At 36.8% G+C, this 18,053-nt stretch overlaps 1 protein-coding gene across 19 annotated transcripts in view; it reads left to right on the top strand.

The window, feature by feature from the left end:
* FAM135A (family with sequence similarity 135 member A) overlaps positions 1 to 15,907 on the top strand; it is a 105,596-nt gene extending 89,689 nt beyond the window's left edge. For 18 of the 19 annotated variants that reach the window (XM_036916225.2, XM_036916227.2, XM_057494020.1 and 15 more), the window contains 6 exons: positions 393 to 484; positions 982 to 1,079; positions 3,008 to 3,159; positions 4,764 to 4,874; positions 12,356 to 12,469; positions 14,382 to 15,907. In XM_036916225.2, coding sequence (XP_036772120.1) covers positions 393 to 484; positions 982 to 1,079; positions 3,008 to 3,159; positions 4,764 to 4,874; positions 12,356 to 12,469; positions 14,382 to 14,587 — 773 coding nt within the window. In that variant the 3' untranslated portion in view covers positions 14,588 to 15,907. Of the gene's footprint in view, positions 1 to 392; positions 485 to 981; positions 1,080 to 3,007; positions 3,160 to 4,763; positions 4,875 to 6,823; positions 7,315 to 12,355; positions 12,470 to 14,381 lie in introns of those variants that run through there. The other variant, XM_057494018.1, reaches the window with a different exon arrangement.
* The last annotated feature ends 2,146 nt before the right edge of the window (positions 15,908 to 18,053 follow it).

Genomic DNA, 18,053 nt, shown 5'->3' with positions numbered 1-18,053 from the left:
CCAAAAGAAAGTCAGCAGATTAAAGTGCATCTGATGTTTGTTAAATGAGCACCTAGAGTGAAGGGGGGAGTACTCCAGTCATTCATTCACAGCTGCCGTGGCCAGCAGTCACCAGAGTGCGTGCCAACACTTAAGCAGGTGCATCCGCAAGTGGAAGAGCGAGAGCATCATGGGATTCAAATCTCTAAGAAAGAAACTGTTGAAAGACGTTGGCTAGTGGGAATTGGCTCTGAATAAAACCAAGGGCCCTTATTTCAGCATCACTGTCTTTTCAAAATTGGCATAGGCCATATTTTTGTCTTCAAGAACTATAAAACCATATGATGATGTACTTTGTACCTTTTACTCTAGCTCATCTTTTAGACATAATTTTTATTTTCTTCATTTTCTAGGTAACAGTGCAGATCTCCGATTAGTAAAAACTTACATTGAACTGGGCCTGCCGGGGGGAAGAATTGATTTTCTTATGTCTGAGAGAAATCAGGTACTCTTTGGCAGTGTTTGCAGTGGAAGTAAACATTTTTGCACTAGTTTCTACATTAATGTTTGCTTACTACAAAATAGTAATAATAGTAAAAATAATTTGATTTCTGTGAAATGTAATATTCATGTATATACCAAGGAAGTAGAAACAATTCACAATCCAAGGAACTCATCATATGTGCAGAATTTCTAAAATTTCACATTTCTATGCAAACATTTTATCAGTTCAGCCATTATAAACAACCTTATGTTAAATGTTGGTAATGGGCTAAACAGTTAGCCAACTAAATGAAGCCAGTGTTACTAAGCACAATAAATTCTTTTTCCCTAGAAATTCACTCTTTTTGCTCATTTTAATATAACATATTCACTAACTTCTCTGAAAATGCTGGTTGTAAGTGTATTTTCAATACCTACATTAAAAATTATGTTTATATTAAGCTTGTCATGTGATTCTACATATTCATTATATAATGTATCTGTTTTGTTTTTGTTTAGAATGATACTTTTGCTGATTTTGATAGCATGACTGATCGCCTTCTGGATGAGATAATCCAATATATTCAGATTTATAGTCTAACAGTCTCAAAAATAAGGTAACTTTTATACTACTATACAGCTTATTTTTGTGTGAGTCCTTTTTCCACAAGCAAGAGATGATAATAAGCAATATATATCATTATTTAATCAGATATTGTGGATACAGAGAGAGAAAAGTATTTGCTTAAATACTTTTATTTAAAACCTAAACAGACTTTGTGGTAGTTCTGTTGTCCTATTTTGAAATACAGGAGACCACAACTCATTAAAGCGAAAAGGAAAAACGGAAATATTTTAGGAAAAGGCCACAAATTATATGATTCCATTTATATGACTTGCCCGGAATTGGCAAATCTGTAGAGTGAGAGGTAAATTAATGGTGGCTTAGGGCTGGGGGAGATGGGAGATAGGGGTGTGGTAAATAAAGGGTACAGAGGGTTTTTCTGAGATAGTGACAATGGTCTAAAATATCTTGTGGTGGTTGATCAGCTCTGAATACACTAAAAACCATTGAATTGTACATTTAAATGGGTGAACTGAATGGTACATTAATTATATATAGCTCAAAAGAACTGTTACCAGAAAGAAAGATTATAGGGCAGTATAAACAAGTGGAATAACAAAAATTCTTTCAAAGTTTCATGCCTGTTTTTGTGAGTCAGTTTTCCACAAGCAAGAGATGATAATCAAGTCCAAATATATCTCATTATTTAATCAGATATTGTGGATAGACATGAGAGGGAGAAAAGTTTGTTTCTCCTAGTCCAATAGTCCAAGATAAAATCAAAACTAGTCTTCCTGCCTCAAAAAGAGTAGAATAAGCTGATAACCTTCACATCCCAAATAGGTGAGAGGAAGATGCTAGCGCCGGATACCAGGAGCTTTTGGGGAGTTTGTTCCCAGTGTTAAGTGTAGAGTAGAGACTAAGAAGAGAAATAATCAGGTTTTTATATGATGTCATGTTTTATAAACAGATTTCTGTTAAAATATGGGGGGAGATGCAAGTATGCTGGGAGGAGGGAGAGATTATTTTCTTGTTCTAATTCTTTTCATTTATGGGTTTTAAAATACTGTTTACTAAATTTTCTACAGTGATCTTGTATTTTATTCATTTATTGTTTTATGATGCGAAAATAATACATTGTTTCAGTTTTTCATTTATCCACGAAATACTTCTTTTACATTAGATTGTCAGTTACAGTCAACCTTTATCCAAAAGCCTGATCTGGTTGATTGGGGACTATTAGTTCCCATTATAACTTTCACTCCACAACTTTAGAAACTTCCGCTTTCTAAGAAGGAGGGTGGGGGGTTTACCCTGAGCTGCCCACTGGTCATGCCTGTAAGCCAGGGTGTAGCGCCTTTCAGGCTCTCTTCTCTCACTGATAATTGTCCTCAGGTGTTCATATACCATCTGTTCTTAAAAAAGTAGCAAACAAAAAGTTCTTTTGATTTAAAATATTCCTTAACAAGGGTGAGGTACTTTATAAATATTATTCTTTTGGTAAAATCTTCGACTTATAGTACATATTTTACCTGTACCTTAAAAACACTTAATCAGAGACTCTCTTGCTTCAAAGTACAGACCAGAGTAAGAGAAAGAGGCATATAATTTCTCCTAAGTCACCCTTTGTAGGTACAATTTTGTTATTTTGTTTTAAATCATGACTTAAGTAAATAATTGGTGTGAGTAAATTTATCACCTAGTCAATGTATCATTACTTTTAAAATGTATTTATTTCTAAGCAGTTACAAACTAGGAGTAAAAATTTTATGATAGGTAATACCTATAGAATTTTCTACTATATTCTCATATTTTTTTTCTTTAAAATGTAAGTTTTATCATTTCAAAATATCAAACCATAATTTTAAAATTAGAACCTTTCAAGTTCTTAGTTTTTCATATCTGTGTGTTGTGATATCAGCCTGACATGTATTTTTAAAACTAATCCTATGAGAGAAATGTCTTTTTTTTTCCTTAAAGCTTTATTGGACATTCATTGGGCAATTTAATAATCCGTTCAGTGCTCACGAGGCCAAGGTTTAGGTGTTACCTTCACAAACTGCACACCTTTCTCTCCCTCTCTGGACCCCACCTTGGTACATTGTACAACAGCAGCACTCTCGTTAATACAGGTAAAGTGTCATTCAGCATGAAAACTGGCACGGGGAGAAAGTTTAAAGGCAAAATTAATAATTTCTGGTGCTTATTTTATTTATTTATTTTCAGTTGTAGTATAGTTGATATACAGTATTACATTGGTTTCAAGTATACAACATAGTGATTTGACACTTAACTACATTATTTAATGCTCACCCCAAGTAGTGCAGTTACTATCTGTCAACATAGGAAGGTGTTACAGAACTATTGTTCAGGTGTTTATTTTAGAGCTGGCTTGTCACATACTTGGAATTTCATAAAACATGACATAGCTGTTTTTGTGTTTTGTCATGGACATGAAGTAATCTGATAAAAGTCATTTCAGAAAATGAATATTGTCAAATCAAGATGATATTTGTCAAAAGTCACAGGAGCATTTTTTCCCCATTTTTCATTAAACTGTCAACATATTTTTAGTAAATGTTTATCTTATAAACAGGCTATTCTGTTCTATTAGTTGAGCAGATAACAAACATATCTGTATTGACGTATTGTAAAGTTATAAAATATTTTACATAGAATGTTACCTCTGGTTTTGATTTGATAACCATAAAGGATATTATGAAAAATAAATTCTAAAACTTTTAAAGAATTAAAATGAAAGCTAAGACCCCAATCTTGATTAGAATATTCTTATTAAGAAAGATAGGTACTTGATTTACCTTTTGTGTAGCTTGGTTTTTCCCTTAGGTTTTTTAAAATGGTTTTTATTGATTCCCAATACACGAACAAATTAGATTTCATTCTGTTTCTTTTCATTGAGCCTTGAAACTCTTATTTCCATTTTCTCTTCTAGTTTCCTTGACAAAGAAACCATACTGTTTTCTTTTGTATCCCATTTCAAATGGTGGTATTCAAAATATAGTTGGTTCTGGATTTTTATAGTTTTAATCAATTAAAAGAGTTTTTTCCTCTTTTCTGCCCCTGTAACTCTCTGTAATATTAGAAGCAACAAAAGTGGAAATGAATATTCCACAATCTTGAAAGCCCATTCCAAAGTGATCAAGGTTTCTCTTTATTAAGGGGAAGTGCATTTAAATATGAGTAACTGATAATATAAAGAAATATAATTAAATATGAAACTTCATTACATTCAGCTTTTCCTAGAAAACATTAACCAATTGCTCATTCTAAGAGTTTCTATACAGTTAGTCTACCGAGTAACTTAACTGTAATTATAAACGAAAGGCTCGGTGTTTAGACATTTGGATCTACTATGAAGTTTCCCTCTGTTTCTTGACCTAAAGGTACGATTTCCCCAGTTTTTTTTCTTAGACCATTACCTGCTTCGTTACTGAGTGATACAGGATAGCAGCCCTCTGTCAGCCACCATTAACCCATAGTACTTCTGTGTGGATGTGGATGTTTATATTTGTTCTCAGAAAATGGAAAAGATACTGCAAGTATTTTTTTAATTAGCTAACAGAATGCTAGTTTGGTAGCATTTGAAACCTCAGTGTGACTGGAACAGACCACCCTCATGTTTATCTTTTGTAAAGTGAAATATTTTTAAATTAGTAACCTTGGCATATGTTACCACGTTTCCAGTTATACTTACATATTGTTTATAACTCTGTAGGACTATGGTTTATGCAGAAATGGAAAAAATCTGGTTCTCTTTTGCAATTGACATGTCGAGATCATTCAGACCCTCGCCAAACTTTTTTGTACAAGCTTAGTAATAAAGCAGGTAAGTATAAGTATATAGTAACAGTTTTGAAAGTATTCACTTGAAAACCTTTTTTAAAATAAACCTTTGGCAAATAGATTTTCAACATCCCTTTCTAGTGATTAGAAAAGTAATAGTCCATTATAATTTATGGATAATGAAATAGCAAACTCACAATTAAAATACTGATTGATGGCATGGTTGTTTACATTTATTTCACAAGATTTATATTTATCTTGTATGAGCTGCACAGCTACTTTGAAGTTATCCTAAACATCTCAGCATTTATATTCATTACCAGTCAGAAGTTAGTCAGTGTTTTAACTGGGCTTCTGCATGTCCTAACCCTTCTGTCTTTCAAGCTGCTCCCAGCCCAGTCCTCAACTCTTATATAAGCTGCCATGTATTTTTCTGCCTTCCTGTTCTAGGGCTGTCAGGCATTTCTGGAAACTGTCAGAAACTAAACTATTAATAGTTAGTCCTTTTATAAATTCTCATGTCATGTATGAATCTTGTTACTCATCTCTTATTAACTGATTATTAAATATATTCCTATCTTGCATATATATTCCAGGCTTTTGCCACCTGAAACCCCAGCTGCTCCTTTGCATTCTCACTGTCTGTAAATGACCTTGCCTTCCACCTCCCCGTCTCTCTCTGATTCTTACACTAACGTCTTCCTAACATGTTCCTCCCACTGTCTCCTTTGAAACCTCAGTATGAGGGGAACAGACCACCCTCATGTTTACATTGTTCAAAGCATGCTATCTCCACTCCTTCTGAAAAGGGAGATATAACAGAAACCTAGATATTGCCCCATGTTGCCCCACTGCCATCTCCTCACTCCCCCTGGCTATAGAACAACGGTTGGCAAACCTTTTTCCTAAGGAGCCGGAGAGTAAGTATTCTGGTTTCATAGGGCATGTGATCACTGGTGCACCTACTCAGCAATACACTGTAGCACAGAAACTGCCATAGACAGTACATAAACAAATGTGGCTGTGTTCCCAAAAAAATTTATTTACCAAAAAAAGGCAGGAGATCAATCCCACAGGCCATACCTTGCTCACTTCTGCTATAGAAGCAGCTCAATTTCTCGTTTACTGTGAGGGAAGCAGTCTTCTTGCTTGTCATTTCCAGTGGCATCCCTGCTCCGCCACTGTCAAATAAAAACCACCTTCTTGAGGCTTGAGCCTTCTGAGCGATGGGTGCTACCTTCTAGCTGTCTTGCATGTAGCACTTTCCTGGTGGCTCGGTGAGAGCCCTACTACGAGGTCATTGGCAAGTACTTACTACACAGTTGTGCGTGGGAAGAGGCACTCTTCCTGGATCTTAATATACTTAATCCTGGCATCATTTTTGGCAATTTGGGTCAACTTTTTAGATGATTCATCCAGCATTACAGAGCCTTTCTCAGCTTTGTGGTGACCGTGCATTCCTCTCCACCTTGAGCCACACCGGTGGCTCCTCCACCCTGAGAGCAGCCAGCATCCATTGTGCGGCTGCGGTACCCTCGCCCTTCTCTCTCATTGCCTGTTCTCATCTTCTCTGGGTTCATTTAAGATCCCTATTCCATTCTCCTCAGATTGCCCTGCCCTTCATGGTTCCACTCCTTTCCTGATCCATCTCAGACTTTATGAATTGTCACTTTTATCATTCATACATTGTTACCTCTTGTTTTTCTGTCAGAGCTATTACAGTAAACCTGTATTACTGTTTCTTTTCCTGGTTTGTTGAACCCTACTACAAGGATCATGTAGACATGTAGATCAAGGCCACTGTAGACACGTGGTGTCCCCATCTAGTTACCTCCAACTAGCTTCCTGTATCTGTTCCCTTAGATTTTCTACCTATTTCTAATTGTGTGTTTAAATAACAAGTATTCATTAATTGATTTTAAAATTACAATATTATCACAGGGTTAGAGTGGGTCTCTCTTGAGCTGTGCATTTTCTTTTGTTTTGGTCTAGAGAATTGAGAGAAATGAGCAGTCAATTCCTGGGAAGTTGCTACACCTGTATATATACATGTGGATTACTTTATTTACAAAGTAGAAATACTGGAAACATCAGAAACATAAGTAAATAAAACGGAAACATAGAGCAACTTACTTAACTGATATGCTATTCTCATGCGTTTTTAAACAATCAAAAGCCCTGATGATAATTTCTCTTTTTTATTTTATTCTGCCAAAGCTACAAAATCTCAGATGTCCTGGCCCCATTAGTGCTTCTGTTTCTCCTGAACAGCCAATTTCTTGTGCTTTTGGGAAAGCATGAAATAATCTGTCTAAACCAAAATCTGTCCTTTAATATTCTTCCCTTTTTTTATTTAAACAAAGCCTCCCTTGTGGGTCTTCCTTTTGAAACAGTCTTTTGCTCTGCGATGTATCATTTGTTAGTAACTTTCCTTACCTGAAAGCTGTTCACTATTTTAAAATAAAGGAAGCATTTCAAAGCCTGTTATTTGTGTGAGTCCCAAAACAGCTCAGAAATTTTAAATTTTTTGTAAAAATAATACATTTTTAAAGTGTGAATTACCTTTTTGTTTTATGAACACAGTAGATCTGGTAAAGGGCTACAGAGATGTTACTTTTAACAGGAAGATATCTTTCTTGGTTAAGGCATTGCAATTGTAAACGTACATTAAATTTTTGTAACAACTTTTGACCAAAAAACCTGTAGCATTCTACAAATTGCTGATAAATTATATAAATAATTTATACAGCATAGTTATGGCATACTAGCATCGCAGCATTGAGTATCAAGGGAAAGACAGAAGACGGAGGAACTAGAGTAATGTGGAAGGTAAAATGTGCAGAACTATGATTAGGTGACCCCAGTGGTGAAGCAGTCAAGATTGCACAGAGAGAAGGGTCACGGACACGCCTGCCTTCTTTAATGAGGGCTCCAAAATAGCCAAATAAGAATCTATTCATTGTTGAAATTTCAGAAATAAAGTGTCCTTATCTAAAGATCTTCCATACGACATATGTTTAGAATCTCCTTACCAGCTGTTGAATTCTGACAAATGAAATACAACAATTAGAGAAGCCTCCTGCTATGCTGCTATGGCGCAGGGAATCTTTTTTCCCAGCAGATTACAGAGGTCCCTAATAATAGGTATCACTTGATTTGTTAATAGGACTTGTATTTTGTTTCTGAAAGTGTGGGAAAGAATCAGCATCAGCTAACCAACCTTATTTTCAGGAGCAAATTCTTTCAAATGTATTTAAAAAGTGTAAAAGTAAGAATAGTTTAATATTGTTTAGTATATGTCAGTTTTAAAAAAACAAGGTTTTCTTAACCTCAGTACTGTTGACATCCTGGGCGGGATAACTCTGGGACCAGAGATCGGCCTGTGCGGTGCAGCACCTTCAGCCCTGGTCTCTCCCCACTATTTGCCAGTAGCACACACAGCCCTCTATACCCTCCTCCACCTCCCCGTTTGTGACACAGACGTGTCTCCAGACTCGGGTGCGGAACCACTGCTTCAGTCAGTTCCAGAGAACAGACAGAAAATGGGTCAATACTGAGTTGCCTTAAAACTCATAAAAATTTTCAAAAGAAATAAGTCAATAAAAGTATCAGGAAGACTGAGAAAATGAAGAGCAAGTTGCCGTTACAATGTTCATATAGCAGTCCTGCCATTATAGAAATTTTTAAGAAATATTGAAGATTTACTTTAATCGTTTTCTTGTTGGTAACCCTGAAAAGTAACTAAAACCCTTGAGTAACTTTTCTAGCTAATTTATCTCCTTCTGTAGATGAAGAAACCTTGTTAGTTTCCCAAGTCAGAGGTAACTTTTCAAGCAAGAATTCAAAAACAAATCCTACCATTTGCAACCACATGGATGGAGCTAGAGGGTATTATGCTCGGTGAAATATGCCAGGTGGAGAAAGACAAGTACCAAATGATTTCACTCATCTGTGGAGTATAAGAACAAAGCAAAAACTGAAGGAACAAAACAGCAGCAGAAGCACAGAACCCAAGAATGGACTAATAGTTACCAAAGGAAAAGGGACTCGGGAGGGTGGGTGGGAAGGGAGGGATAAGGGGGAAAAGGGGCATTACGATTAGAACGCATAATGTAGAGAGCGGAGCCCAGGGAAGGCAGTACAACACAGAGAAGACAAGTAGTGATTCTACAGCATCTTACTACACTGATGGACAGTGACTGTAATGGGGTGTGTGGGGGGGACTTGATAATGGGGAGCATCTAGTAACCACAATGTTGCTCATGTAATTATGTATTAATGATACCAAAATTTTTTAAAAAAGGAATTAAGTGCTGAGTGAAGTACCGACCTGAAGGCCAGTCAACTAGGTCATCTCTGAGCAGACAGTGGCAGTTGAGTTGCAGAGATGAATCTAGAACATGAGACTCCCAGAGTAAAGGCGTTGGTAGTTCATTAGCTGGGCTTCAACTCAGATGAAGTACTTTAGTAATACCCACTGCACTGTGGCTCTGGGGTCTGCAAGTTGCCCTGTCTGGCCAACACTGCTGACAAGGAATTGAACCCAAAAGATTTTTCTAAAAGTTAAGTCTATTTAACTATCTTGGTTTTTGGCTAATACAAAAGCAGACTTTCCTTGCAGAAGCACAATATTGGTATTAATACACTGTTGTTGAAAAACTGTCATTAAAGACTGATTAGTAAATTTAAAATGCATTTTTAAAGTACAATACTATCTTAGGAATCACATTTAGAAATACTACAACATGGTGTATTTATATCAGTAGCAGGGTCTTTGATTTTTTACTTAAATTCATCATCATGGAATCTGAGAATTAAATAAAAGGTGTCTAGCCATCCTCTCACCTGACCGTTACTGGTTCTGCACACCGCTGTTCCACTGGGCTGCCTGCCCCTTCGGGTACACAGGTGCGTCCCTTAGGGTCCTCAGCCTGACAGTGGTCCTCCACCTGTGTGTCATTTCTCTACAGAAGCTTGTCAGAACTGTCAGAACCTCTGCAAAGAGCTGTTCTGAAAAATGTTTACCATAGTTTGTAATGGACTGCCTGGTGTTCTTATAATGTAAACTGTAGAATTAAGAAGTGCCAGGAAATGGGGTGATAACTGCAGAGTATAATCCAAGGACAGGCTCATTGATGAGAGATTTTTTTTTTTGATAGGAGATATTATACTGTTTTGGATGCAAATAAGAATGGTGTGTAACTTAAGCCATGTCCTTAAATAAGCCGGAGGGATTGAGACCTGAGACCTAGCATACAAGTTAGAGGCCTGGCCTGAGGCGGGAGCGTGGCCAGCACAGGAGCAGGAGTGAACAGGAGTGAGCAGGAGGGAGCAGGGGCAGGTGCGGTTTGGTTTGTGTTACTCTGGGAGTCCTCTTCTGTTCCTCTCTATTCTCAGTGGAATAGGAAGCAAGATCGTAAGGTAAGAGTGAAGAGGGGAGGGAAGAGACTGGCAATTCATGGAAAAATAGTCATTTAGGAAAGTATGATAAAGAACATTGTTGAGCAGGGCTGCCACAGGCTGTGCAGGGCCAGCTCCAAGGAGCGTGACTCGGGCCGACGGTGATTGCCTGGCCCCTGCGGTTGTGTGGCACGGTAGCCCTTCCTGGAGAGCGGACACACACCTTCCAGGTAAATGAAGGCGCCAGTTGTGCAGTTCTGTGACTGGTTTCATGCAGTTTGGGATAAAACGTGCTTCCACTGAAAAGTGCAGTGCCCGAAATAGCTTGGGGAACGGTGAAGATGAAGCTGTAGGACAGTGGTGGTCACAGTTTGGGCTTATGTACCCCATAAAAGGATGTTGAAAACGTGTGTATCCCCTTGTATAATTTTTAAGTGACACGTAAAAGTATTTTTTATAATTTTTAATAATTACAAAGGATGATTTTCCAGCATGTCAGGTAGTAAATATTTACTGTAAGTATATTTTCATAAAAATATCAAGAGAGGTCATTGGATTGGAGTTACAGATTTAGCTCATTCAATTAATGGAAAATGTGTGGCATAAAATCTAATTGGCAGAGCCATTGCTTGTTGTCAAATAATCAGTCAAGTCAGAAAAGTTAGATTTCAGTCATATTTTGATTGATTCCCCCAGAGAGTTTCATATTCCAGGGCCATACACCATATCTGAAATACATTTGGAAAAATATCTTTCTCTTACAAAGTGGGAGAGGGACAAGTCGTTTTTAGAGAGGTGCTCATGTGGACGTTGGGGTCTGGGCATCAGTTGTCCCAGAGCTGTAGGTGCCCGTCCAGCATGGAGAGTTGTAGATCACCCCTGGAGTGAATGCACACCAGCTTGAAGAATTCTTCTCTAGAACATGTAGATGATTCCCAAAGTAGCGCTAACGCTGAGGAAGGCATTGTGTCAAACGAAACCAAAAATGGAGTATGTCGCATGAAGCGTGAGAATGAAGGGAAAGAATCTCTTTTTCTTCATGAATGTTTTTCTAAAATGTTATTTCCAGTATCTGTGTGTAATTGAATTAATTCCTAATAAAGACATTTGGTTATTTCACATATATTCCTAGAACTTTATATATTAAAATTGCCACAAAATGGTATCTTCTTATTGGGAAAAAGGGAGGATAACCTCATATTTAGCAAAGAGAGCACTAGTATATCCAGTCCCACCTGAGTGTGCGTGAGGCTGTACGCAGGGCCCCTGAGCTCCAGGGGGAAAGGGAGGTCCGCGCTAGTCTCGTCGGTTGGGCCCTTCTATGGCTCTCAATGTCAGTGAGCAAAAATACCAGAATTATGCTCTGGAATGTCCCAGAACAAAATTCTGTACACTACACATCCCATCTCTAATGTATTGCATTATTCATTTGTATTTTATTTAATAATCACAAAGTTTTTATTTATTTTTTATTAGTCTGAGCCAAATAGCAAAACTAGAACACTACAGGTACTAAAATGGTCAAGAACATGGTTTCAGTACTGAAACTGAGTTTATATTAACAAATTATCCCAAAGTTACAAGCCCTAAATTCACCTAACTTACTAAAAACTAAAAATAGAAGGACCTGAAAAAGTATGTGGATAGATTACAAAACCCATCATATTATTGAAAAATCAAAACAAGAGTCAAATGAAAACTTGGAAGTAAAAAGTCAGCTTTAATTTCATATATGGTTTTTTTTTTATAGAAGAGTATAATTTTGTTTCTTTGGGCAGTTTTCCTGAATGTTAAGGGATATCCTTTGGAAAGTAAGATGTTGTGAAATACTTCCTATAGGATTTTACTCTACCATATCTAACTTCTCCCACACACCCAAACACCACAATCCTTGCTTTCACTGAGTGCAAACACATGTTCCTCATATCAGCACATAAACTCCATTCAGTGAAGCAAGATGGGGTGGCTGTAGATAATATATAGCCACTTAGAGAAAGGATTCCTTAGGTATTTAAGAAGCCATAAAGTTAGCACTATGGAGAAAATAGGCACTTAACATGATACTAATAATTTGTTTTAAGTCTGGTTAATCATTGCATTATAATCAGTGTATCCTCTTCACAGGGCTTCATTATTTCAAAAATGTTGTGCTGGTGGGATCCCTGCAGGATCGCTATGTTCCTTATCACTCTGCCCGTGTTGAAATGTGTAAGACAGCTTTGAAGGACAAACAGTCAGGTAAGGAAGTAAATGCAGGTATTTCAGAGATTTACATCTATGCATGTTTTTTCCCACATTCTCGTGGGCTCACTTCTCTGTTCTCTCATACTCTTTCCTTTTCCTTCCCTTTGACCCACTGGTATTTACAGTGACCCTTCCTTCCTTCAGTTTTCCACCTTTCTTTTCTCCTGCCACGTGAGATGTTTTTGCCAATGAAACAGTCATTGTCCTCATGAAAGAATTCTCATCTAGTCACAAACGCTTCTGGGTCCTGCCGCCTGGGAAGTAATGGGTCCTGGTCCTGCGGGTTGGCGGGGTTGGCGACCCTGGGAACGGCCAGTGTGTTTGGCTGCATCTTACCCTTTAGTCAGTGGTGGCACCAAGAACTGGCCCCACTCCACTGATAGTGAGTAATGAGGACTTTGTTTGTTTATTCTTCTGCTGTTTTTGAATAACACAAGAGATTTAAATCATAGGTATTTGAAGCCAGAAGGAGACCTGTTTGGTCCTTTTGTACTGAGGCCCAGAGATGCTAAGTGGCTTATCCAGAGTCACTAGTGTTTAATTACAGGCTCAGATCAAGAACCTTGGTGTCCTACCTTTCATACTGCTTCAGTTCCTTGTTTGGAATGAGGCTACTTTTAAACAAATTCTTAATCCTTAGCTTTTCCTACACTGTGACCATGAACAGTGCCTTCAGGCAATGACTCTTGTCCGTGCATTTTTCTTGGTGTTGCCAACGTGATGCTGGGCACAGAGTAGGTATCGATCCACTCTATAGTTTTTGAGCATTTTGTGGCGCCAGAATAACCTTTATAAGCATAATAAAAGGTTATTTTGTTTTTTGTTTTTTTTTCACTTACAGCGCGAGAGTCCACTTAGGGAAACAATTCAAAAGAGGTTTACCCTTCAGATTGGTCACTGAAACTAGATAAGTGTCCTTATTTCCAACAGTGAGATTCTGTGCCACTGGGGATGGGGGAATCCAGTTAAAGACAGGTTTGGACTTCTTCCTAAGCAAAAATATTTTTTAAATAGTATGGAACCAGAAATCCAACTTGACTCACAATGAAAACTAAGAGGAGAGGTAGGAGTAGAAAGTTTTCTATGAGTCTGTATGATACAGATTCTCTTACACACATTTCTTCTTTTGCTAACTGTGCTTCTATACTATCCCCTTCCCATCATTCCTCGGGGCCACATCCTGCCTCTCCTCTGAAGTTTAATACCTGCTCCTCTTAAGATTCCCAGATTCCATGGATATGCAGTAGTATTCATCTGTTATATGTATATGTGTATCTAAAATTTATCTTTTATATTTAGCATGATCTTAATAAATCCATTGTAATAATTAACCAAAAAGAGGGTAAGAGGAGCACAACTTTGGAATTAAAATCAGAACCAAGCCTAAATAAACCTTTAGACCAAAAAAAGGATCCTGTTTGCTCTTTGAGCCAAACTTACATTGTTCTTCTGACTATAGAAGTTGCTATTCTTTCTCAGAATAATGTGGAATAATGTTGAGTGCCATGAAAACATTTTTAAAGTGCTTGATATAGACTATAAGTTCTGCCTTATCAAAATGTCTCAGCATGCTACCTTATTTTCTTAATAGCTTAACAAGTCATAAGTGACTTAATATTGAAGAAAACTCTGTTATTCCATTGCTCTGAATGAAAAAATACCAAATTGGTAAGAATAATGTATGATAAGTTTGTTATTCTTACTTGGCTAGATAAATAGTGCGCTTATATTTTCTATAAAACAGTCTCAAAGTGATAGTCAAAGAAAAAGAAAACCTTTTAAAATGTACTTTTCTGCTTTAAATGGAAAAATACAACTAAATTTTATAAATTACGTAACAGTTGGCATGGAATTCTTCTCAGTTCCTCACATGAACTAGTTTTCCTCCTTTCTGTTTGTTCCATAGGACAGATTTATTCGGAAATGATCCACAACTTGCTTCGCCCGGTTCTGCAAAACAAGGACTGTAACTTGGTTCGATACAATGTCATCAATGCTTTGCCCAATACAGCTGATTCACTCATCGGAAGAGCTGCACATATAGCTGTTCTTGATTCGGAAATATTTTTAGAGAAATTTTTTCTGGTGGCTGCCCTCAAATATTTCCAGTAGAATAAAAATACTGTTAGAGACTTGACAATTACCTCATTCATCAATGACTCAAATAATGTATTATAGTGAACTGTAGATGCTAACAAGTTCTAAGAAATATTTATACCTTTTTATATGGAAGATAATTTATATCATCCATGTTTAGAGCTTTTTAAACATCAACTTTCCTTTCTAAGTAATGTGGCTGTGCAATATTTTTTTAATTAATTTTATCTTTTTACTTTTCTATTACTTTTTCATATATTTTGCTACATACGTATTTCAGTGAAACTTTAAGCCCATTTCTATGTCTGATTGTTTGTTATTGGCTTTCAACAATCTTTACATCAGACACATCATTAGAGGCCATTATTGCTAGAAGAGCATGGGATTTTAAATTTTCTAGTATTGGGGTATATAGTTAATTATAAATTTTACTTTTAACATTTTACTATATTTTAACTGGAAATAAAATTATGGCTGCTAAAATATATTTTTTGAAACCAACTCTTAAGCCCTATCAAAACCAGGAAGTTCATATATGACAATGTTATAAAAGTTTTCTATACAAAGTCATTATTACTGTTGCTATGAAACATATAGCATGCCTATTAAAATATATTTTCTACTGGTGATTTCAGCATTATTTCTCACATTGACTTTTATTACTGGAACTTTTCATGTTCATGTTGGCAGCATCTAGATATTTTTGAATGTTTGAATGACATCTGCTTTGGTTGGATTTTGCTAAATTTGGTAATGTTGCTTGAACTTTCTGACTATATTTCTTTAACTTTTTCATGGACTTCCGTGTATGTACATAATAATTTAAGTGTTGAAATTTATGAAATACTTTTATGAATTTAGATAATTTTTAAATATTGTTAAAATTTATTGAGCTAAAGAATGTAAATAAAATAATTCATGTTAAAAATGGAACAAAGTAATTAACTTTACGTGTTTAGTAATACAGAAGCAAATGTTTTTGATATATGGAGATGTTAAGTCTTTCGACTTTACTAAAGGTGCTGAATAGCATTAAATTCACTATTTTCCTTTCCTGTTTTACTTGTGAAAATAATAATGCACTAAGGGTGGATAGAAGTTCTGTTTGCATTCATCAATTGTGATGGACAAAAGGTTTCTGTAAGTATGTATTGTATAATTGATGCACGCGTATTTTTAGTATTGTGTTACTGCCTCTGGTGTTAATAAATGAACAAATGACTATTGGGAGGTAGAGCTAAAACACTTATTTTTAGAATACTAAAGGTATATTTTTATTTTATAATTGGATAGACCATATTAATTAACTCTAGAACAACATGATTATATAACTTACAGCCTTTGTATTTTTATAATTTGCATCTTCTGCATATATTAAGTAGTTAAAAGATACTTCACTGATTACTCTCCATAATTCTTTACTTTTTAAAAAGTATTTGAAAATTCAGTGAATTAACTAGATAATATACCAACTACATTATAACTGGAAAACGTAAATACAATTATTACTTTTGCCACATAGATTTTTCCATCTTCATATACCTTGGCCCTGAGTTTAGAATAATCAGGTTTATTCTAAGTTTGAAGAATTTCCCAGGTTTATGAAAGGATTCATTCTTACTCGAAATCATGTAATTGTATCTAAGGATAAATTGCTGTTACAATCAGAGTTGGTCGTTGGTTGTTTTAATACAGTTTTAAAAGCAAATCAGTGATCATGGTTTAAAATCTAACAGATTTAACTTCTGATTTCCTGGGGAAACTATCATATGCTATTCATGTCCAAATTCAGATTGTGAGAGTGGGGTTCCAAAGGAGAGGGCAGATGATTGTCTGAAACAGTGTGGTTGACAGTTACAGAGTGGAGTCTCATTAAAGGGTGTATCAATGCAATAAAGATTGTTGGTGGCAAACAACAAAAAGTAATTATGATCTAACTTAGCAGAAAAATAATTTACTGGAAAAATGTTAGGTAGCTCACAGAACTGATAGAGAACCAGCTTTTGAAAACAGATAGAAACCAAAGTAAGCTAGATGAGCAAATCATAGCTAGTTCTTACCTCCAGAAGAGCTAGACAGTGGTTTCTGTCTACATCTGCTGGCAGTGATGCTCTGAAAGCTAGATTTCCAACCTCACTCACTTGCACCACTTGTTCCAGATTCAAAGGTGTGGGACTGCCCAACCATCCGAGCTCAGGCTGTCAGACATCAAGGACAGCAAGTCTGTCTGACCTTCTCAGCTTCCACAGTAGAAGATGGGACCATTTCTCCTACCAGGATTTGCCAAGCACGTGAAATAGGTGCCAGATATAAAAACATATCAGAGGTCTGCTACAGCCCATCTCTTAGTCTTTCCGTGTCTACATTTACCATTCTTCCCATACTTACACACTTGAAATGCTTCCTCCTAACATAATCCCTCATCCAGTTTCAAGTCCAGGATTTCAGTGTCCACTTCTCCTCTGGTTCTGTAATGGTATTGGCTCAGTAGTTGGCAATCCAAAGACAAAATTGTGACCTAACTACCACCACCACCCATGTATACAATAAGAAAGGAGAAAGGAGAAATTATTAAGTAAGCATATGTATGAGCCAATGAGGAAGAAAATAACGGCTAGAGCAGTGCTTTGCAAGCTTCCTTAGTGAGAATTATAGGAGTTCCTTATTACAAACTCCAGGGCCCCTTTGCAGACCAACTGAATCTCCAGGATCTGTCATGGCTAGATTTGGGTTGCAGCATGTTTTACATCCCAGCATTCAGTGATAGAAAGAAAAGAAAGCTATGGTAAATGCAGTCTTTCAGTTCTGCCACTGGTCCTGAAGCCAGATGGTCATGACTTGTCACCACTACCACCTATTCCTTGTTTCCTTTGTGTTCAACCACACCTTAGCTGAGATTTCTTTACCTAGTTAGTGGGTTACCCAAGGATCTGAGGCTTGGGTGATCTTGCCTATATAGGGTTGCAATAATCTTTGCTAATTTTTACAGTTCAACATGGTATTGTGAGGAGGTACTCCAGGGGGTGATTGCCCCAGTTCTAATACTGTTTTCCCTACTCCCTTTTCCCTCAGGGCCACCAGAGCCAATCACTCCAGCACCAGAACCACTTTTTATAACCCCTTACCATGGGTAATAAGCTAAAAATGACCAGGTGGCAATTCCAACTGCCAATTCAGAGAAAACATTGTATCACCTTGTTATCTTGCTCCGGGTACAAAGATTAATATACCAACAGAACCTGGAATCGGAGATGGATGGCAAGAGAAGTGAAGGGTCTGGGATTTTTATCCTACTTGCAAGTTTGCATGTTATTGTTTCATGGATGCTGACAGGAGACTCCTAGGAAAGAAGGACTGTCAGCAAAATAGTAGCCAGAGTGTCACTATATTTGCACCAATTAATTCCTGGAAGTCCAATTCCCATAATGATGTAGAGGCCCAGATGACACCGCACTCATGGTGAGTACACTGCAGAAGAATT

The sequence above is a fragment of the Manis pentadactyla genome, chromosome 16 (assembly GCF_030020395.1).
Source record: "Manis pentadactyla isolate mManPen7 chromosome 16, mManPen7.hap1, whole genome shotgun sequence".
Lineage (NCBI taxonomy): Eukaryota > Metazoa > Chordata > Mammalia > Pholidota > Manidae > Manis > Manis pentadactyla.
This window is presented reverse-complemented; position numbering and strand designations above follow the sequence as displayed.